At 39.6% G+C, this 23,587-nt stretch overlaps 3 protein-coding genes across 9 annotated transcripts in view; all 3 read left to right on the plus strand.

Annotated features, from left to right (window-relative positions):
• Nucleotides 1-1,121, plus strand: part of stk17a (serine/threonine kinase 17a) — a 29,042-nt gene extending 27,921 nt beyond the window's left edge. For all 3 annotated transcript variants that reach the window (XM_026914454.3, XM_053237013.1, XM_026914456.3), the window contains one exon: nucleotides 122-1,121. In XM_026914454.3, coding sequence (XP_026770255.2) covers nucleotides 122-452 — 331 coding nt within the window. In that variant the 3' untranslated portion in view covers nucleotides 453-1,121. The remainder of the gene's footprint in view (nucleotides 1-121) is intronic.
• Nucleotides 1,122-1,815: 694 nt separating this feature from the next.
• Nucleotides 1,816-19,091, plus strand: impa2 (inositol monophosphatase 2). Of its 2 annotated transcripts, none has more exons than XM_034302924.2 (8): nucleotides 1,816-2,277; nucleotides 8,752-8,905; nucleotides 10,175-10,279; nucleotides 10,378-10,423; nucleotides 10,592-10,700; nucleotides 10,868-10,976; nucleotides 13,541-13,692; nucleotides 16,993-19,091. In XM_034302924.2, the coding sequence occupies exons 2-8, from the start codon at nucleotides 8,772-8,774 to the stop codon at nucleotides 17,109-17,111; spliced, it is 774 nt and encodes a 257-aa protein (XP_034158815.1). In that variant the 5' UTR covers nucleotides 1,816-2,277; nucleotides 8,752-8,771; the 3' UTR covers nucleotides 17,112-19,091. The 2 variants fall into 2 exon arrangements, with proteins under 2 accessions (XP_034158815.1, XP_026769797.1); XM_026913996.3 differs by having other exon boundaries at nucleotides 1,818-2,277; nucleotides 8,772-8,905.
• A 2,033-nt stretch (nucleotides 19,092-21,124) lies between these two features.
• Nucleotides 21,125-23,587, plus strand: part of LOC113526703 (piezo-type mechanosensitive ion channel component 2) — a 127,787-nt gene continuing 125,324 nt past the window's right edge. For 2 of the 4 annotated variants that reach the window (XM_026913993.3, XM_026913994.3), the window contains exon 1: nucleotides 21,125-22,457. In XM_026913993.3, the coding sequence (XP_026769794.3) occupies nucleotides 22,394-22,457 (64 nt within the window). In that variant the 5' untranslated portion in view covers nucleotides 21,125-22,393. The remainder of the gene's footprint in view (nucleotides 22,458-23,587) is intronic. The other 2 variants (XM_026913991.3, XM_026913992.3) reach the window with 2 other exon arrangements.

Genomic DNA, 23,587 nt, shown 5'->3' on the forward strand with positions numbered 1-23,587 from the left:
CCCATCTCATTATGTGTCTTTATGTTTGTGCTGTTACAGTGATAGAGGTCTGACTTTCTAGTTTTGTATGACCAGTGTATTTGAGCACATGTTAAAAACAGAATCCATCTTGTTTGAACAGGGATCGTGCCACTGCAGAGCAGTGCCTGAAACACCAGTGGCTACAAACACAGGAGCCAGAGTCTGCAGAGGAGAAGGGGAAGAACACAGCCTCCTCCATCCCTGAACCAGTCAGCACAGCTGTCTCTACTCAGTGCAGTGACGAGGATGTCGCGGAGGAAAGCAGACTGACGGAGGAGCTCATCGTCATGGCAGCCTACACTCTAGGGCAGTGCAGGCAGTCCTCAGACAAGGAGAGCCTGACCCCGGAGCAGAAGGCCATCTCAAAGCGCTTCAAATTTGAAGAGCCCTTCCCAGGCCTGCAGGAGGTGCCGGGAGAATTCATCTACTAAACCCCACGATGGCCAGCCAGCCACTAAGCTCCAACTAACGCTGCACTTCTGACAAGTCTTTTGTTTTGTTTTGTTTTTTTTGTCTTCTTCTCAACTTTTAACCCACTTTGTTAAATATTTTTGTTTTTATTTTTTTTATGTTACTTTTCCTAGGTTTTTTGCTGTTTTATTTTTATGGATTATATTATAAAAGACTAAGCCTTTGTGTATGGTGCTTAGTTCCTCTCTTTTGTGTGGTGTTTCCCCCTGCCTGTGCCATGTTTATTGATCTGTGACAATGTAGGCCATCACATCTCTCTTATATACATGTCCTATTCCTTGTTTTCCTTGCTTCCGTTTCCTTTATCTATTTCATTACATTTTCTTTGCCGTTTTGGTAAATGTGTATGTTGTTTGTGCAGGGGGAGAGCAGGGCTGGTGGAATTATGTAAATTTAACTAATTTTAAGAGTTATGTCTATACTTTTTATGTTGTGTGTTCAGTTCCTGACAGGTTCTTGTTCTTGTTCTTGTCAGGCTGTACAAATTCCCACATGACACAATGTATATTACTGCCTTTTTAAATGTCCGTTTGTTGTGAATTGGTCAGTGTAAAGAGTATATCTTTTGAACGACAACACGTTTGACAGTGATTGTCCTGATATTGTAAATAAATTTCCTCTTTGAAGAAGTTCTTGTCTATTTGTGTGCTAATTTGGGACACAGTGATGGTGCTGTTGTGAGTGTGAATGAGTGCACAGTGAGACAGGGAAAAAGGGCTGCGTGAAAATCAGGACATTTACACTTCCTTGCTAGACTGATGCACTTTTCTCTATTTGCTTCTGAAGCTGTCTTTTTTGCATTTCCTAAGTGCTGGCAATGTGAGAAAAACTGCATATTATTATTGTTATTGTCGTTGTTCTTGATGATGATGATGATATTATTATTATTATTATTATTATTATTATTATTATTATTAATAGTAATAGTAATAGGGTTGCATTTTGCTCAATAGCCAAGAGATGGCGGTGTTGACTAATCTAATCAAAATGTGAGAATTTCTCTGGTAAATATCTAATTTTTCTCATTTTTTAATTTAAAGATTGTTTCCCCACATATTAGGACACTACTCCCAATATACAAAATACGTAGTAACAATAATATTTAGCATTTTAATAACAAAAACAAAACTAATATTTAGCAATAAAAATCCTGAGCAAAAATGTTATTTTATTTATTTATAGTTTTAATTTCAGTGTAACAACTTTGTTTTCATGTCTATATGAGCATTTTTATTTCTATATGAGCATTTATTATGTATTTATTAATTCCCTGGCCGCTTGCTGCAGTTACATGTTAAATGTAAACCTCTAGGCTTAATCCCAAATGACTCTCTACAGGACAGATAGTGCACTATAGAGGGCGTAGAAGCCTTTCATTCATGTACGCGATATTGTACTTCTATAGGATTTACTGAGTAGGATACAGGTTTATGTTCGTTAAAAACAAAAAAACAAAAACCTTATCTCTATCCATTCTTAATTCCGGTGTGTTAGTGTAGCAAGTCGCCATCACTGACCGCGCAGAGGTGAAACACACACATACACACATACACACACACAGCAGGACTAACACTAGCACATCCACGTCAGGACTCCATACTGCTTTAAAGTCACCGTGGAAACCCTGTCCACCACCCCGAAGCGGTTCAGCATGAGCAGGGAGACACACTGCCGCTGTTTCCGCTAGTAATCCGCTCAGTTTCCGCCATGAGCTCGGACACGGAGGCAGAGAGCTGGGCCGAGTGCCTGGATGTGGCCGTGAGGACAGCGCTCAGAGCCGGCCAGGTAGCACACACATTACCGCTCCTAACACCTAAACACACACACACACACCGCTCCTAACACCGATATATACACATTACCGCTCCTAACACCTAAACACACACACACACACACACACACACCGCTCCTAACACCGATATATACACATTACCGCTCCTAACACCTAAACACACACACACACACACCGCTCCTAACACCGATATATACACATTACCGCTCCTAACACCTAAACACACACACACACACACACACACACCGCTCCTAACACCGATATATACACATTACCGCTCCTAACACCTAAACACACACACACACACACACACCGCTCCTAACACCGATATATACACATTACCGCTCCTAACACCTAAACATACACACACACACACACCGCTCCTAACACCGATATATACACACAACCCTCCTAACACCAATATACACACATTACCGCTCCTAACACCTAAACATACACACACACACACACCGCTCCTAACACCGATATATACACATTACCGCTCCAAACACCGATATATACACATTACCGCTCCTAACACCGATATATACACGTTACCGCTCCAAACACCGATATATACACATTACCGCTCCAAACACCGATATATACACATTACCGCTCCTAACACCGATATATACACATTACCGCTCCAAACACCGATATATACACATTACCGCTCCAAACACCGATATATCCACATTACCGCTCCAAACACCGATATATACACATTACCGCTCCAAACACCGATATATCCACATTACCGCTCCTAACACCGATATATACACATTACCGCTCCAAACACCGATATATACACATTACCGCTCCAAACACCGATATATCCACATTACCGCTCCTAACACCGATATATACACATTACCGCTCCAAACACCGATATATACACATTACCGCTCCAAACACCGATACATACACATTACCGCTCCTAACACCGATACATACACATTACCGCTCCAAACACCGATACATACACATTACCGCTCCTAACACCGATACATACACATTACCGCTCCAAACACCGATACATACACATTACCGCTCCTAACACCGATATATACACGTTACCGCTCCAAACACCGATATATACACGTTACCGCTCCAAACACCGATATATACACGTTACCGCTCCAAACACCGATATATACACGTTACCGCTCCTAACACCGATATATACACGTTACCGCTCCAAACACCGATATATACACGTTACCGCTCCAAACACCGATATATACACGTTACCGCTCCAAACACCGATATATACACGTTACCGCTCCAAACACCGATATATACACGTTACCGCTCCAAACACCGATATATCCACGTTACCGCTCCAAACACCGATATATACACATTACCGCTCCAAACACCGATATATCCACATTACCGCTCCTAACACCGATATATACACATTACCGCTCCAAACACCGATATATCCACATTACCGCTCCTAACACCGATATATACACATTACCGCTCCAAACACCGATATATCCACATTACCGCTCCTAACACCGATACATACACATTACCGCTCCAAACACCGATACATACACATTACCGCTCCTAACACCGATATATACACATTACCGCTCCTAACACCGATACATACACATTACCGCTCCTAACACCGATACATACACATTACCGCTCCAAACACCGATACATACACATTACCGCTCCTAACACCGATACATACACATTACCGCTCCAAACACCGATATATACACATTACCGCTCCAAACACCGATATATACACATTACCGCTCCAAACACCGATATATACACATTACCGCTCCTAACACCGATATATACACATTACCGCTCCAAACACCGATATATACACATTACCGCTCCTAACACCGATATATACACATTACCGCTCCAAACACCGATATATACACATTACCGCTCCAAACACCGATATATACACATTACCGCTCCAAACACCGATATATACACATTACCGCTCCTAACACCGATATATACACATTACCGCTCCAAACACCGATATATACACATTACCGCTCCAAACACCGATATATACACATTACCGCTCCTAACACCGATATATACACATTACCGCTCCAAACACCGATATATACACATTACCGCTCCTAACACCGATATATACACATTACCGCTCCTAACACCTAAACATACACACACACACACACCGCTCCTAACACCGATATATACACATTACCGCTCCTAACACCTAAACACACACACACACACCGCTCCTAACACCGATATATACACATTACCGCTCCTAACACCTAAACATACACACACACACACCGCTCCTAACACCGATATATACACACAACCCTCCTAACACCAATATACACACATTACCGCTCCTAACACCTAAACACACACACACACACACCGCTCCTAACACCGATATATACACATTACCGCTCCAATCACCAATATACACACATTACCGCTCCTAACACCGATATATACACATTACCGCTCCAATCACCAATATACACACATTACCGCTCCTAACACCAATATATACACATTACCGCTCCTAACACCGATATATACACATTACCGCTCCTGACACCGATATATACACATTACCGCTCCAATCACCGATATATACACATTACCGCTCCTGACACCAATATATACACATTACCGCTCCTGACACCGATATATACACATTACCGCTCCTGACACCGATATATACACATTACCGCTCCAAACACCGATATATACACATTACCGCTCCAAACACCGATATATACACATTACCGCTCCAAACACCGATATATACACATTACCGCTCCAAACACCGATATATACACATTACCGCTCCAATCACCGATATATACATATTACCGCTCCAATCACCAATATATACATATTACCGTTCCAAACACCAATATATACACATTACCGCTCCAAACACCGATATATACACATTACCGCTCCAAACACCGATATATACACATTACCGCTCCAAACACCGATATATACACATTACCACTCCAAACACCGATATATACACATTACCGCTCCTAACACCTAAACATACACACACACATTACCGCTCCTAACACCTAAACATACACACACACATTACCGCTCCTAACACCTAAACATACACACACACACACCGCTCCTAACACCGATATATACACATTACCGCTCCAATCATCAATATATACACATTACCGCTCCAATCACCAATATATACATATTACCGTTCCAAACACCAATATATACACATTACCGCTCCAAACACCGATATATACACATTACCGCTCCAAACACCGATATATACACATTACCGCTCCAAACACCGATATATACACATTACCGCTCCTAACACCTAAACATACACACACACATTACCGCTCCTAACACCTAAACATACACACACACATTACCGCTCCTAACACCTAAACATACACACACACACACCGCTCCTAACACCGATATATACACATTACCGCTCCAATCATCAATATATACACATTACCGCTCCAATCACCAATATATACACATTACCGCTCCAATCACCAATATATACATATTACCGTTCCAAACACCAATATATACACATTACCGCTCCTAACACCAATATATACACATTACCGCTCCTAACACCAATATATACACATTACCGCTCCTAACACCAATATATACACATTACCGCTCCTAACACCAATATATACACATTACCGCTCCAAACACCGATATATACACATTACCGCTCCAAGCACCGATATATACACATTACCGCTCCTAACACCAATATACACACATTACTGCCCCAAACACCAGTATACACACAAACTGCTCCGAACACCAGTATACACACACACAAACCTCTTCAAACACCAATATACACACAGCACTCCAAATACCAGTATACACACACAACCACTCCAAACACCAGTATACACACAGCACTCCAAATACCAGTATACACACATAACCACTCCAAACACCAGTATACACACAGCACTCCAAATACCAGTATACACACAAAACCACTCCAAACACCAATATATACACATTACCGCTCCTAACACCGATATACATACACACTGTTCCAAATACCAATACACACCACTCCAAACACCACACACACTGCTCCAAACACCAATACACAACACTCCAAACACCAAACACACTCTGCTCCAAACACCAATACACAACACTCCAAACACCAAACACACTCTGCTCCAAACACCAATACACACCACTCCAAACACCACACACACTGCTCCAAACACACACTACGTTAAACGTGATAAAACATACATAGGCATTTATTTAGCACACAGGAACCTATATTAGATGTTCTGTTACCAGATAAAACATCACCCGAGCACTGGCTGCTGTGCTCTTCATGGGGGAAAAAAAGTGGTGCAATAATATAACACACACTCGAGTTTCAGATCTCTCACTTTCCAAGCGACTAATGCTACAATATGCGCACAGGAACTGTTATGAACATGTTATACCTATTTACATTCTGATATACATGTCTCATGTCATGCTTACATCTATTACAGACTACATTACAGTTGACCTTTTGCTGCTGCTGATATAAACGCACACTCTTTCTCTCTCTCTCTCTCTCTCTCTCTCTTTCCTGTGATATAAATAACCCTTGTGTTTCTTCTGATAAGAGGCAGAATGTAAACAAGGTCAGGTTTCCGCTGACAATACCACAGTTCCTCTACAGACCAAATTATACAGGCTGGCCTATGCAAGACAGACTGCATGTCTGAAACAGAGTTACCAACTCTTTTCAGGGGAAAGTATCTAATGCACACTCAAAAAGTCGCTAAAAGGCGCCAGATGACGCCTTAGAGTAATTTCCATATAGTCAGATTGGTTAATTGGTTGCATATCAAAATGTGTTACATGAAGAAGTAGGATTTTATGGAGATACTTACAGTGGAAGAGAACAGAATAGAGTTTCATTAGAATAGAAAATAAGTAAGGAATAACACACAACAAAAGGTGCTGCGCAGTTATACAAAATAATCCACGCCAGGGTGGTGTGATGCGGCATAACACGATGCGAAGTGTATTATTTTTGTATAGCCCCACAGTCTGTAGTGTGTTATTCCTCTTATACCACTGTGATTTGTGAACAATTACAATGTTTAATTTACTCATGAACAATGCACTGTTTAATTTACTCATGAACAACGCACTGTTTAATTTACTCATGAACAACGCACCTCTACCATTGTAGAGGTTGATAGTTACATATAATGTTGTGGAATGTCTGCGAGACAAGTTAGTTCCTGTCAACTTTTTATAACTTGTTATTTATAGCAATTATAACTTGTTTTTTCATAGAAAACATAATTTTTGTTCATGGCATCACAAGCTAATCATTTACATATTTACAAATTATTACATTTCCTATCAATAACATAGACAAAAAAGAAGCAGTAGTAGTAGTAAGTCGTAAGAAATAGTCAAAATGTCTCCAAATCTAGTGACAAGGTTTCTAATTTGGTAACACTGGTCCATAAATAACTATATTTTTTTTGCTATGTAGTGCACTAGTTATGTTTTTTGCCATGTGTAATAATGTCTGAAGGTCTTGTTTAAAATAAATGAAAGTGAAAGTGAAGTGATGTGTGGCGAAGTATGGTGACCCATACTCGGAATTTGTGCTCTGCGTTTAACCTATCCAGGTGCACACACACAGTAGTGAATACACACACACACCGTGAACACATGCAAAATAATGCACCTTGCAGTTCATAGTGAATAATGATATGGGTAATTTTCTTTCTTTCTCCTCCTTCTTCTTCTTCTAGGTGTTTTCAGCTTGTGGGGCCAATGGGCACGTGATGACAATGAGATGAGAAAAAAATTATATATAGCAATTCATCATTCATCCAATAGAGGGGGTGCAGCTTTCTCACTAGTAGTCTCAAGACACAAAAGCATAATGTTTACAAGTATTGTCTTGGTCCGCGTTCATGCGATTCTCTACGAAGGACCCCCTAATACTGATTATAACCACAGCCCGAGTCATTACAGCGAATTCTTTGATTGAAATGCAGTAATACAAAACCTATTTTTGCAATGTGATAAAATGATGGTTGTTGCTTACCATTAAACTGTAGTGTACAAACCAGAATTCCCAGGTGATTTGGCTATGCTCTGTTATATGCAATCGAATTAGACCTCATTTCAAAGTTTAATGTTTAGAATTTGTCCATTAATGGAGCGGGATCACCATAGGATCACCACAAACCAGATATTATGCGAGATGGACTATTCTCAGCACAGCAGTGATCCTGACGTGGTAGTTAGGAATGCACTGATCCCACTTTTTCCACATTAAAGCTGTAAACATTGGCTAATATTAGTTGACATTCTCACTGTATCAAAACCAATTCCCTACCAATCTCTAGTGTGTAAGTTTGGTAAAGTGTGGTTGCAGATAATTTGTGTAGTGGTCCTCTCTCCCTCTCAGATGGTCCGCGTGTCCGTGATGCAAGAGAAGCGTGTGAGCAGTAAAAGCACTCCTACAGACCTGGTGACAGAGGCTGACCAGCACGTGGAGGAGCTGATCATCTCCACACTCAGGGAGAAGTTTCCCTCACACAGGTAGAACATACAAGAGAACTCTGAGCTGACAGTCCCAGTGAAGGAGGTGTGGCCTCTGTGTCTGTCAGTCCCAGTAAAGGAGGCGTGGCCCCTGTATGTGTCAGTCCCAGTGAAGGAGGCGTGGCCTCTGTGTGTGTCAGTCCCAGTGAAGGAGGTGTGGCCTCTGTGTCTGTCAGTCCCACTGAAGGAGGTGTGACCTCTGTGTCTGTCAGTCCCAGTGAAAGAGGCGGGGCTTCTGTGTGTGTCAGTCCCAGTGAAGGAGGTGTGGCCTCTGTGTCTGTCAGTCCCACTGAAGGAGGTGTGGCCTCTGTGTCTGTCAGTCCCACTGAAGGAGGTGTGACCTCTGTGTCTGTCAGTCCCAGTGAAAGAGGCGGGGCTTCTGTGCTTGTCAGTCCAGTGAAGGAGGTGTGGCCTCTGTGCTTTTCAGTCCCAGTGAAGGAGGCGTGGCCCCTGTATGTGTCAGTCCCAGTGAAGGAGGCGTGGCCTCTGTATGTGTCAGTCCTAGTGAAGGAGTCGTGGCCTCTGTGTCTGTCAATCCCAGTAAAGGAGGCGTGGCCTCTGTGTGTGTCAGTCCCAGTAAAGGAGGCGTGGCCTCTGTGTCTGTCAATCCCAGTAAAGGAGGCGTGGCTTCTGTGTGTGTCAGTCCCAGTGAAGGAGGCGTGGTCTCTGTGTGTGTCAGTCCCAGTGAAGGAGGTGTGGTCTCTGTGTGTGTGTCAGTCCCAGTGAAGGAGGTGTGGTCTCTGTGTGTGTCAGTCCCAGTGAAGGAGGCGTGGTCTCTGTGTGTGTCAGTCCCAGTGAAGGAGGCGTGGTCTCTGTGCTTGTCAGTCCCAGTGAAGGAGGTGTGGTCTCTGTGTGTGTCAGTCCCAGTGAAGGAGGCATGACTTCTGTGCCTATTACTGTCAGTGAAGGAGGGTTTTCCGTGCCCAGTGATGCATCCTTATAGCTAGCACGTCTTTCTTTCAGAAATTTGCACAGTACTGAATCACACATATCGTGTCATATTGCGCCACATATTTTTGTTCTGTAGTTGTTCCATGGTACGCCTAATTGGTACTTCAGTACTGTGTAATTTTATATTATATATATAAAAAATCATTCTTTTGTTATGTGTTGTAAATATGTTGGTATTGAATGACAGTATTGTAAATATACAGTATAGGTATACTCTATGTGAAGTTTGAAAAATAATATGACACAGTCTATTGCTGGAAATATCAGTTTAATAGAACGATAGAGATTGTTTTACAGATTGTTTTCGCTTCATTTCAGGTTTATTGGAGAGGAATCGTCTGCTGCAGGAGAGAAGTGTGTTCTCACAGATAACCCTACATGGATAATAGATCCTATTGATGGCACCTGTAATTTTGTTCACAGGTACATAATGTGCAGTACTATAGTTGAGACCGCCAACTAATTAATTATTAATTTCAGGAACATGGCTTCATTTAAAATACATGATATTTAATTTGCAGTTTTCCCATGGTTGCAGTAAGCATTGGCTTTGCAGTAAAGAAACAGGTAGATCAATGCCAAAACCCCAATAACATAAATATAGCTTCACTTTTAACAGTAGACATCCGGGTGGATTTGTGATGATTGTCAGTCACTGCATGTGCTCTGTAGGTTTTTATGTTTTCTATTATAGAAAATATACAGAATGATCATTTGTACTTCACTAATTTGCAGCTGGAGTTCGGTGTCATATACCACTGTTTTGATGGAACGTTATACACAGGCAGGAGAGGTCACGGGGCATTCTGCAATGGAGTCCGACTCCACGTTTCAAAGGAGAAAGGTTGGTGCTATCTTTTTGAATTCTCTCTATTTTTTTCTAAAGGTTGTTCATTGCCATGGTCTTAATTAGCTGTTGTTTTTTTTTAGATCTGTGTGAAAATAAACTGTTTTGAAATATGTGTGCAAATGAAATCTTCCCAAATGACCCATTCCTCCTCTTTTTCTCAGATGTTTCCAAAGCTCTCATTCTAACAGAGATTGGGGCAAAGCGAGATCCTCTCACACTGGATGTCTTTTTGGGGAATATGAAGCAGCTGCTGAGTACACCAGTCCACGGGTGAGACACGTTTATTTGTGCCAAAAGATGCTAATACTTCCATATGAAAAAATACATTTCTGAAAAGCACCATATGGTTGATCTTTACTTTATCTTTACATTTCCTGATCTTGACAATCCATGTCTCCCAGAGAATGGGACAAAAACAAATCACAAATCACCAGTCATTTAACACTTTTATTTCACCTTGTCCCTCTCGGGCTACGTTTGCCAGAACTTATATAGATGTATTATTTGTCATTAAGCCACAGTGCTGTTGACTTTTCATTTCTGATTGGTCAGAAGGTGTTGATTCATCTTCTATATCAGCAGCTCAGACATGTTCTGGCTGTACACTGCAAAAAATGTCATCTTAGCATGTGAAAATACCTTGAAAATAGAAATAATATTTCCTATTATAAGATTACAATAAACCAAATATAAGATTATTAAACCTATTTCAAGCCATATGTACTCATTTCAGGCTTGAAATAGGCTTCTTCTATTGGCAGATAATCTTACTGATTTTAAACATTTATTTCTAAAACAAAGCAAAATTATTTGCCAATAGAGTAAGAAAAACTACAAGCTTGAAATGAGTAATAATGTCCAGAAATAGGTTTAATTATCTTATTTTTGGTTTATTGTAATCTTATAATACTATATAAATTTGACTATATTCAGAATATTTTCACTTGCTAAGATGACTTTTTTTTTGCAGTGTAGTTGAATTCATAGGTTTATATTACTGCACTCCCATATTAATCTGCTCGTTCTAATATTTATATGGAGTCTCCCATGTCAGCACTTTGTCACAAAGGTAAAGCTGTAACTTTAAGCTTTTAACATGAGAAAGTCTTCAGGATAGAGGGCTTTGCACTTTCTTTTTTTTTTTGTTTTTTTTGTTTTATTAACTTGAAGAAAGAGAAAAGTGAGTGGCTGCTGCTGCATGAGTGATAACAGGAATTGACCTCGGACATTCCACAGCATTAACTATAAATCGTTAAAACATGCACTATGTCAGTGTTTAATAAATTAAATGTGCAATCACAAATTGTTGTGATATAAGAGGAATACACTCGTTGTTAATTACTTTCCTAGCCCTATCATGTTTTATTTCTTATCAGTGATACATAACACTCTGGACAAGCAAAAGAACATTAGACTGGGTTGAATATTGGTGTTATGTTAGTTAGTTAGTAACTAGGGCTTTAAATTGCAAGTTTCATGACGATCTACAATGTAATATCGATTCTTTTAGCCAGCGATTCGATATTTGCTGATACCTCAATGACTACAGCGATTTGATCGATTCAGGGGCCTGTGATCGACATTTTAAATGATTTTTCATGTTCACAGAAATTAAGTGGAATATGAGCTTTTATTTAACAATTCCTAATTCATAAAGAAAGTAATTATAAACAAATTGAGTGTATAGCTTGAATGAGTGTATAACTTAATTATTGGTACCATCATTGGCAACTTCATTTACACTTGTCTGCTGTAGATATTGGAGTTGAATATTGAGTTAAATATCGAGTATTTTTGGTAAGTTAATTATGATATAAAGTCTCAGTCATGTCTTGTAATTTATCATTGTTGTATAGTATTATAGTATTATATGTTTCCCTTTCTGAGTGGCGCAACAGAAAAGCATCGACCCTATCATTGCGAGTTCGAATCCTAATGATGCTATCGCCATTTGTGGCCGCAGGGTTAAGAGAGCAAAATCAGCCATTATCTCTGGATAGCAGGGATGATATACACTATACGGCCAAACGTTTGCAGACACCTGACCATCACATTCATATTTGCTTATTGAACATCCCATTTCAGATTTAGTCCCCCTTTGCTGTTGTAATAACCTCCACTCTCCTAGGAAGGCTTTCCCCTAGATTTTGGAGTGTGGCTGTGGGGATTTGTCCATTCAACCACAAGAGCGTTAGTGAGGTCAGGCACTGATGTCGGGCAAGAAGACCTGGGGTGCAGTCGGTGTTCCAATTCATCCCAAAGATGTTCAGCGGGGTTGAGGTCAGGGCTCTGTGCAGGACACTCGAGTTCCTCCACACCAACCTTGGCAAACCATGTCTTCATGGAGCTCGCTTTGTGCACAGGGGCATTGTCATGCTGGAACATGTTTGGGCCTCTTAGTTCCAGTGAAGGTAAAATTGTAAGAGACATTCGGTGTAATTGTGTGCTTCCAACTTTGTGGCAACAGTTTGGAGAAGACTCAGATATGGGAGTGATGGTCAGGTGACCATAAACTATTGGCCATATAGTGTACTTTCACTCCCCTGTCAATCACAGTGACACTAATCAGTCATGTGCATCTATGAGCTCATATATGCAGAACAGGGTAGACAGTGGTTTCCACTGAGTGTGTTACACTGCCCTGTGATGCAGTATGAGCAGCAGTTTGAAAAGATGCTGCGGTTGGCTATGAGTGTCTAGGAGGAAGCACATGTTTGCCTTTACCCTCCCTGGTTGGAACTGTAGCTGTCGTGTGAAGGGGGGTGGGGGTTGTGATTTTGATTTTTCACCAGCTGTCTTACACCAGGCTCATTTGTGTGTTTGGGTGTGCTCAGAGTGAGGATCATAGGCAGCTCAACTCTAGCACTCTGTCAGGTTGCGTCCGGAGCAGCCGAGGCTTACTACCAATATGGTCTGCACTGCTGGGACATCGCTGCAGCAGCACTTATCATCACTGAAGCAGGCGGCTGTGTGATCGACACCACAGGTCAGCACACTCTTTCTTATACTGCACACCACAGAATTATTAAACTGACTTTTCAGACAAACATTTCACTTCCTGTTTAAACTAAAGCATGCTCTCTCGATTACCACAAACTTGATTTTGACCAGAATCCAAATGAGAAATAATATTTACACAGAAAGATTTGGCAGTAATGTGACTGGATTTTTCCATTCAGAATGATGTTGATTTGATTCTGTAAAATAGCAAATATTACTGCCAAGTTATTTATAGCTAGTGTTATGTGAATTCCTTGAAAGGATGTTGGATTTAGTTTGGGATTTGCACACGTATAAATAATGCCGTATTTGGTTAGCATTATTACAGTTGTGGATATGCATAATGCTTTTGATCCAAAGCATCCAGGCTTTGGATTAGTGTGACAGATATTCCCTTCATTCAGACAGAATCTGTAATACCCTTTTTAAGATATTTCACTTGATATCAAGAAGGTGTGATTGGAAGTGATTTGCAGTTACGTGTAGTATAATGAAGAGGTATAGTGTCATTATACTACGGTGCTGTGGAGTTCTCAATTCCCATTGGTCAGAAGGTGTTGATAATTTTTTTTTTTTTTTGGAACAGCAGCTGACAGGTTTATATTAATGTGCTCATTCTAATACATTAGCGTTTCTATAGTAACAATATACACAGGGACTTGTTTGTTGGCTGCTTCATCTAAATGGATATAAAATGTGTGTAATTGTTGAATGGTGAGGTTTTCTGTGAGTTAGCATTTATGGAAGGAGTCTCCAGTGTCAGTACTTCGTAAGATTCAGAGGTAAAGTTATTCCTTTAAGTCTGTTCGTTTGACATGGGAAAGTCTTCAGGACAGAGGCCTTTGCACTTTATGGTTTCTTGGTGACATGACAAGTTTCAAGAGAGAAAAACGAGAGGCTGGTGAGGGAACTGTTGTTTATAGCTGCTATAAGGTAAGTGATAACTTTTTTGGAGGACAGTCCACAACATTAAATGTAAATATGTACATATGAAAAGTATGACATGCTGTGGTATAAGAAGAGTAAAACACCTGTGTTATAGGGGAATAATCTGCTTCCCATCAGGCCACATCTCGCCACCTCATTGTGTATTGTTTTCCTATTACACCGCCCTCCAACACAAACTATATTATCCCTTATACAGTATTCTCCAATAAATGTACAGCAAATAGCAGGGATCCCAGAGCCTTTATGTCTTTAATGGAGGGCTCAAAAAGCACCATAAGTTTGTTGCCATAACACACTGTTATGACGGCCTGCTCCCTATCACGTGGACATCTGGGATTACGTTGTGATCTGCTAGAACATAGGAAGAACCTCTTTATCTAACTTGAGAACATGAACTTTTCAGACATTAATCCTCTGTGTGTGAGGTAATCACTACCGACATTATCACATCAAACAGCTTTTCACATCTGCTTCATACTTTACTGAATACAAACTTTATTCCAATCCCAGATATTTGTCTCTGTTGGAGATATTTGTACAGCCTACAAGGCCAGGCTTATGGCCTTATGGAAGGTGGGCAGCAGTGTGTCATGGCAGACTACGTTGTGTGAGAGTACACAAAGAGCTTCTGTTGGAGAGGGCAGTGAGGTCAAGATCATGTGGTCAGCCAAATGCTTCACCTCTCACTCCGTCTGTGAGAAAGAGATAGAGGAAGAGGTATGAGGGAGTGAGAAGCTAGAGAGGAAAGAGGCAAATCTGGGAGATCTGTGTAAAGGGAGTTGTTTTCACTGATGTCTGATTTGCAGTGTATTGACTCTGACCACGTCACTCCATTGATCTAGAGAGACGTGAGCTCAGTAAAAAAAGCAGTTCCAGCGCTTTCTCATTCAGACACTGTCCACTGTTAGTGACACTGGCTGCACTGATTTGACAGCCTTGTCTGGTTGCACTATAACTGACAGTGGCAGTGACATTGGGTATTGGTTTTCTACAATTTGTCAGATTCATTTTCTTCTGTAGGTTGTTACTAAAAAATAAACTAGCACATTAACTGAGGTTTGTCCTACTGTTGTTAAATATGATTAAAAAAAATGCCAGTTTAAATACAAATTTAAATCTTCTATCACCGTGCTGCTGAATTCTCAGCTCTGATTGGTCAAAAGGCATTGGTTAATTTTGGTAAAAAATAGTGCTGGCTATAATGCACATCACAGGGTTATATTACTGCACTAATATGTTATTAATTCCATAGTAACTGCTTCTTCACAGGGACTTGTATGGTGAACATGCCACATAATCTAAGCATAATAATAAACAGGTTTAAAAAAATGTGCCGTTATTTAACAAAGAAAAACGTAATTTTTGACATGATGAAGCTTTCTGTAAGAAGATTTAATATTTGTTTATAATGTAATGTTATGTAATATTATATAATGTTTATTTAATATTTATGGAAGGAGTCTCCAATGTCAGCGCTTTGTAATAGTCAGTAAGTTTTCTGCCAGAGGAGTTTGTGCTTTTTCTGGTTTCTTAGTAACACTGGTAGGCTGGTAAGAGAAACTCTGCTTTGTGCCATCACATCACCCCGTCGTTGATTATTTTCAAGTTAAGCATTCTCTGTCCTGTTTTATTCCTTGCATAATATTTACATATTCAAATGACCCATATGTCACTCAGTCTAGAAAAATAGGTCTGAATAATTGCAAGCCATTTCTGCCATACTTTTAAATTACATATTCATTTTCTAATTAAATAGTACGAGTACAAATCTTACTTGGAAGTAGTTCATTTCCAGGAGGCACATATTGAAGACTGTCTTTTCTTAGATTCATCTCAAATGGCATTGCATTGGTCATATGCAACACTAGGTAGGATCTACAACACCATGTGTATAATGAGTATGAAGCTGTTTGGGATTTGACCTCACTGTGTATTTAAAAATAATAATAATAATAATAATTCCTGTTTGAGTTCAATCTAAAAATGGTATATTGCCTTCTCCTTAATTCTCTGTGCTTAGGAAAGTGATACATCAACACATAACCGTGGGCATAATTCTTCCTACATCTTGTATTTGTATAGTGATTTATTATGCAATCACGTTTTCTTTTTCATGATGAGAGGAAGTCGTATACTGATGGTTTATAGCAGTGGTCGCTCTGTGGTTAAGGCCCTAAATCCTCCACTGCTTCACTTGTAAATTGACAGGAATTAAAAACATCTGCCAAATATGTAAATAGACAGTAGAAAGGCAGGGCCACCATCATCTATGAGTCCTTGCATTGATTAAACTCTGTGTGTACGTAAATGCTAAAACACTAATACACTTCTCTCCCAGGGGGTCCTCTTGATCTCATGTCCCGCCGTGTTGTAGCTGCTGGTTCCCAGGAGATAGCAGATTACATCGTCCAGCAGCTCAAGCCAATCAGCTACGGGCGTGATGACGATGACCCCTGACCCAGTGACCAGCCTTGAGCCCTTCATCAGCAAATCTCAGCCTTTTACCTCAAATCCCTACAATCCTGCCATGTTATCTGCAGTGTCTTTTATGCAATGCTCTTTTTTTATAGAGTTTCTGATTTTTTTTCGTCACTCCACCGGAGGACTACAGTAATGCCTTATATTGCAGTGCTTTTTCCTGAGGAAATATATGAGTGAATAAACTGAACCTAATTACTTACTGCACTGCACATTCCTGAGCATTAGTAAGGATTTTAGAAACTAGGTCCCATTATGCAATTCATGTATTTACTCAGGAATTAAACAAGTCTTTTGTAATCTAAGGCTTTAACTTATGTAAGAAAAAGTAACCACTGTATAATGACACAAAATGAAAGATAATGTAAACATATAAAAAATTATCATTATTGTGTTTATTTATTAATACCAGTGTGAACATCTTTGCTTATGTAGTTTACTGTGTTGTGTGTTGCATGGTCAACAAAGTTCAGTGTATTCCTACAGCTTCAGATTTACTCTAGGTTTGGAACAGACGAGTGTTTTTCATACATGTTCTTCTGTAGCAAATGAAAAAGCACTGAATATAAGGAATTGAGGTTCCCTGCTGTGGGTCCAGCATTTTATTATAGTGAATAATGCACCATAATAATCGTAGTGTAGCTCCCATAAAGCCTTCACCATGTGGCAGGAATATGAAGTGGATTATTCTCTATACTGTAAAGCCACAGCACCTGTGAATAAATAGACGCTGTAGATAGAACATTCAGGAGTAATTTCACTTGGATTAAATGGTTCAACCACAAACAACTTTCAGGAAATTTTCACTGTATTCACTGTAACAGCTTACAATGATTACAGTTTACCATTTAGTAACCCATGCTCCATTTATGTAGACTCCATATGGACTAATCCACTACTTTGCCTGTGAATTTGAATGATCTAATCAGCCAATCATAGCGCAATGCACAAAATCATGCAGATACAAATTAACAGCTTCAGTTATTGTTCACATCAAACATCAGAATGAAGAAAGAATGTGATCTTGGTGACTTTGACCGTGGTTGTTTGTGCCAGATAGGCTAGTTTGAGTATTTCAAAAATTGATGATGTGGAATTTTTCACATGCAACAGTCTCTCAGGTTTACACAAACTGGTGCAAAAAACAAAAACAGTTCATAGAAAATTTGTTCTTTTCCAATTTTCAGCTGTCTAGTTTCGGTAATCCTGTGCCCATGACAGTGTTCAGATTCCTGTTCTTGGCTGACAGTTGCAGAACCTGATGTGATCTGCTGTTATAGCCCGTCCGCCTCATATGTATTTCGGTTTCTTGGTGATGTATCAGTGTATATCAGGGATACTTTTCTGCTCAAGAGTTGTTGTAAAGAGTTACCATATCCCTCCAGTCAGCTTGAACCAGTGTGGCTATTCTCCACTGACCTACACACAACAAGGCCTTTCTGCCCTCAGAATTTCTGCTCACTGGATGTTTTTTTGTTTTTCACACTATTCTCTGTAAACTCTAGAGACTGTTGTGTGTTTAAAGGACAATGGGTAGACCCATTGATAAGATTATACACCCTTGGTGTAGACTGTAAATACTGAACTGTAATTAAAGTTTTAATCTGAATTTGAGTGACCAGCCATTAGTGTACTTGGCTCTCACATGAAGGGGATAAGCTGTTTTAATATTCACGGTTTACCTTTTTATGAATTTTATAATGAGCCACTACACAAATAACAATTTGTCTCCTTTCAGGGCAGTACCTGTGTGTGTGTGTGTGTGTGTATGTTAGATGAGCATTCCTCACTGATCCCATCTTGTTGTGAACTGAACACTAATGTACACATAGTACTGCTCTTTTATTGCCTACAATGTTAGCACCTGTATGAATTTCAGGTGGTCATACAGTCAATATCCAGTGTGTGTTTCAATTGAATTATAAATAAAGTTTGAAGACAGTTTAACAAGTTTGATGACTAATTCTTTGCTTATTCTTTATGGATGATAAGTTGATAAGAATTCATTAAATTGTCTCAGCTAAGCACTTTTATTCCAGTCACAGTCACATGTCCCTCAAAACAATGGGTGGCATGGGATGCCACATCACACACACACTCATACACTCATTTACACTGAGGGGACATTTATAGTGCTCAGGCTTTCTACCAGCATATTTTTGGGAGGTGGGAGGAAACTAGTGTCTGTGGAAAAGAGCTACTCTCATCCTTCAACTAACATACTGTACCTGATATACGACACTCACCAGTCACTTTAATAGGAACGCCTGTACACCTGCTGCCTCGTGCAGTTATCCAATCAGTCAATCATGTGGCAGCAGCACAATGCATTAAATCATGGAGATACAGGTCAAGAGTTTCAGTTAATGTTCACATCAAACATCAGAATGGGGAAAAAAGTGTGATCTCTGTGACCTTAACCGTGGCATGCTTGTTGGAGCCGCAGATCTCCTGGGATTTTCACATGCAAGTCTCTCAGTTTTACACAGAATGGTACAAAAAGCATCCTGTGAGCAGAGGGTCTTCAGGCTGAAACATCTTGTTGATGAGAGAGATCAGAGGAGAATGACCAGACTGGTCTGAGCTAACAGCAAGTCTATAGTAACGCAAATAATACAATTCAATTCAATTCAATTTTATTTGTATAACGCTTTTAACAATGGACATTGTCACAAAGCAGCTTTACAGAAATAAATGGATTCACAAAAATATATTGTAAATATTTGAATTTATCACTGTGAATTTATCCCTAATGAGCAAGCCAGTGGTGACGGTGGCAAGGAAAAACTCCCAGAGGTACAAAATCTATTGTAGGTACAAAATAAGCACTCTATAAAACTGTGGTGAGCAGAAAAGTGTCTCAGAACATACAACACATCAAACCTTGAGGTGGATGAGCTACAACAGCAGAAGACCACATCAGGTTCCACGCCTGTCAGCCAAGAACAAGAATCTGAAGCTATCATGGCTAACCTGACTCACCAAAACTGGACAGTTGAAGATTAGAAAAAGCCCAGGTGTTTTTTTTTAACCTTCAACTGCCTAGTTTTTGTGAACCTGTGCCCAGGATAGCCTCAGATTCCTGTTCTTAGGTGACAAGCCTTTCCACTTCAAGGTTTGCTGTTTTGTGCATACTGAGATGCTCTTCTGCTCACCATGGTTGTAAAGAGTGATTATATGAGTTACTATATTCTTCCTGGAAGCTGAAACCAATCTGGCCATTTTCCTCAGACCTTTCATCAGCATGGTGTTTCCACCCACAGAAGTCAGCTGTGGTTGGTGTTTCTTTTGGTGGCTTCACAGGAAGCTCACATCTTCATGTTTAGTGAGAAGAGCCACACAGATGAGCGTAATACTGGAGCTGGACTACTCAAGACCACTGATTTACACTGATTATTTCAAAGCAGATCTTTTAAATATATGTTTACACACAGCAATCAAATTTATTTAGTCATTTGCTCTTTAGCCGATAGGTGGAGCTCCTCTTCTTCTGGATGTTACACGGTATACTTCACTTTCATTTCTTTTCTTAAGCAAGTCAAATTAATAATAATAATAATAATAATAATAATAATAATAATAAACACAGTTATTACAAGAAAAGGGCAGTATAAGCTATAATCTGAAACAGACACTAAACTGCCACTTTGCATACAGGTCCATGCTCTATTATTTTGAATAAATTTTCAAGATTTTAGAGGAAGGTTAACTTTCTGACCAGTTTCTTGCTCTCTCCTTTAATCAGCATGTTCTCGCAAATCGACTCTACAGAGCTTTCGATTCTCTTGAGAGTCGGTTCCTTTTGAACGACTCTTTTAGGTGTGTGAGCAAAATGATTCACAAGCACGAGCCACATGTTTTTTTAAAGATATTTCTTTCTTTCTTTCTTTGCTGTATTGCAATGCATGTTATTAATGAAGCAGTGTGGTGGGATATTTTAAACTGAGCTAGATTGTGAATCGTAAATGTGGGTTTAGGTAAACTGATATGATTTCACAAGAAGGAGTGTATTTCTGTTTTTATGGACACAACAGAAGTATGACACAGTGAACATGTATACTGTACAGCTACTGTAACGGTCGGTGATAGAAGCTTTACCCTATATAACTGTTTATTTATTTCTGGATACAGATTTTAGTGGTGAATCGAAAGAAGCCAAACGAAAGAATCGACTCACTAAAACGAGTCGCGAAGCCTTTAATTAGCATCCAGATTTAGCGCTTTTAGGCTCAGTTTGGATGTTTTTAATGGGTTTGGTGGTATATTTGGGATTTTGTTTTTTCATTTGTTTCGATATTATTTTATAGGCTGATTATGAATATGGTAAATTTGGTGTTATTGTGCAAAAAAAAAAAGAAAAAAGAAAAACAGCTATACCGTATACACAACACTCCATGTCAACACAGCTGTGGCTCTAACGGTCGCGTTATGGTGAACACTGTGTTAACACTGTGTCCTAGATTGTTTACTACTACAGCTACAACTAAACACTTAACCAGTAAACACTGTGTCTAATTAGCATTCTACCTGCAGCTTAATTGACTTACTGTCCTCACACAGGCCTAATATTTAGTACATTAGTAGTCCGCTGTTTGCTTCTTTCAGCAGCTCACTGGAAAACAGAAGGCGGTGCCGCGGAGTTTCTCCTCCTCTTTTGATTGGCTGAGCCGCCTGTCAATCACGTGCTGGTCCGGTTCATTTTCTCAATGATGAGCGCGTTGAGATTGAGAGGGATTTCTCCTACAGCTGTTTCCCAAACGACTCTCACTTAAAGGTCTGAGTGTTACTCTGGAAACCTCCAGCAACGCGCTTGGGCGTCTAAAGCAACTTTATTTTGAACGTTTTGAAGCTTTGAGTTTGTCATGCAGGGACTACTTGAGACTAGTATTTACTTTCGGACCTGAGACTATGATTTCTGCTGTCAGCAGGTCATGAGGAGAACCTGGGAGCTGGACTTGGCTCCTTTACACTGGCATCTCACGAGCTCACATATTAAACAGACTGAGAGTGTGTGCTGCAGATGTGTGGGAGGATTTGGATCTGTGGAGCAAAAAAGAGCAGAAACCCGGACAGAAAACTTTCCTCATGAGGACTCAGTGAAGGTCCAGCACTGGAGTTAATGTGGTAGGACAAGAAGAGCATGATGCACTCTTATCTTGTGCTTGATGACTGGACTTGAGCTCTGATCAGAAGTCTATAGGAGTTTAAAAGAAAGACAGCAGAGGTGTGGGCAATTTGATGAAGCTGAAGGTGTGGAAGATATGGCCTCTGAAATGGTATGCGGACTCATCTTCAGACTGCTTCTGCCAGTCTGCCTTGCTGCAGGTAACTGACTACTTACAGTTAATTAAGTAGGTTTAACTGTTCATTAGACCACACACCTGATCTATGAAATGGAGGACTTGTGTATAAATAGATTTACGTTTGAACAAAACTCTTCACACAGAGTAGACCTTTTAAAAAAAACAGAATTCAACATCACCATCCTTGATTATAATATATCAGTGTCTGTCCTTCGCCTTGGTAAATTTCACATCTATTCGCATTTATGTGACAGTTTTAGTTGGTTTTAGAAAGATCAGCTCCTTCTAAATCTATAAAACACCAGACCATGTACAAGTCTAGTACAGTCCAGTCTAGTATATTCAGCTCCCTCCGGCCTCATTTCTTAAATTCTGCGTTAAAAGCTGAAACTGTTGCCATTGTTTTAAAGTCTAAAACAGTCTTAAGTAGCCAAAGAGCTGTCAAAATGTCATTATTTTTCATCAAGTGGCACTTGAAGAGTAAAAGCAGTTGCTACTGTTACATCCTTTTTCACTCCCAGCCCCGAATTGTGTGTGTAATCTTTTACTTGTCAACTTGAAATTTGATTGATTGAACATGCGGGTGTTGGCCAAACTTTTATTACGATAAAATGATACTCCTACTACTCCTACTCCTACTTCTACTTCTACTCCTACTCCTACTACTACTAATAATAATAATACCACAAACATTGTGTTATTCTTGCAGTTAATGTACTAACTAATCAGTTTGTTTTGTTACTCTTTACAGGTAGTCAATCAGGGAATTCAATAAAAATATTTTGTCATTTATGCAAAAGAAAGAGAGAACTTGTATTCTTCTTCTTCTTCATTATTATTATTATTTATTTATTTTTTCCATTGTGTATCAGACTTAAATATGTTTGTTCAAAGTATTATAGAGCATAAGAGATCTCTAATATGGATAAAATGCACTATAATGGAATATAGAGGTTTTTTTTTACACTTTATTTAGCATTGAGGATCAGATTTTTTGAACACACGTCTAAGGTACAATATGTATTTTATTTGAAATATGGTATTTAATCATTTTAATTGGACAGCTATGCAATATGTGCTAAATGTGTCTCCTAAAATAAGTAGGAGACACTTATTTCATAAAGCAGAACATAAACACTGTTGTGCCTTAAC

This window comes from Pangasianodon hypophthalmus, chromosome 1 (genome assembly GCF_027358585.1).
Source record: "Pangasianodon hypophthalmus isolate fPanHyp1 chromosome 1, fPanHyp1.pri, whole genome shotgun sequence".
Taxonomy (NCBI): domain Eukaryota; kingdom Metazoa; phylum Chordata; class Actinopteri; order Siluriformes; family Pangasiidae; genus Pangasianodon; species Pangasianodon hypophthalmus.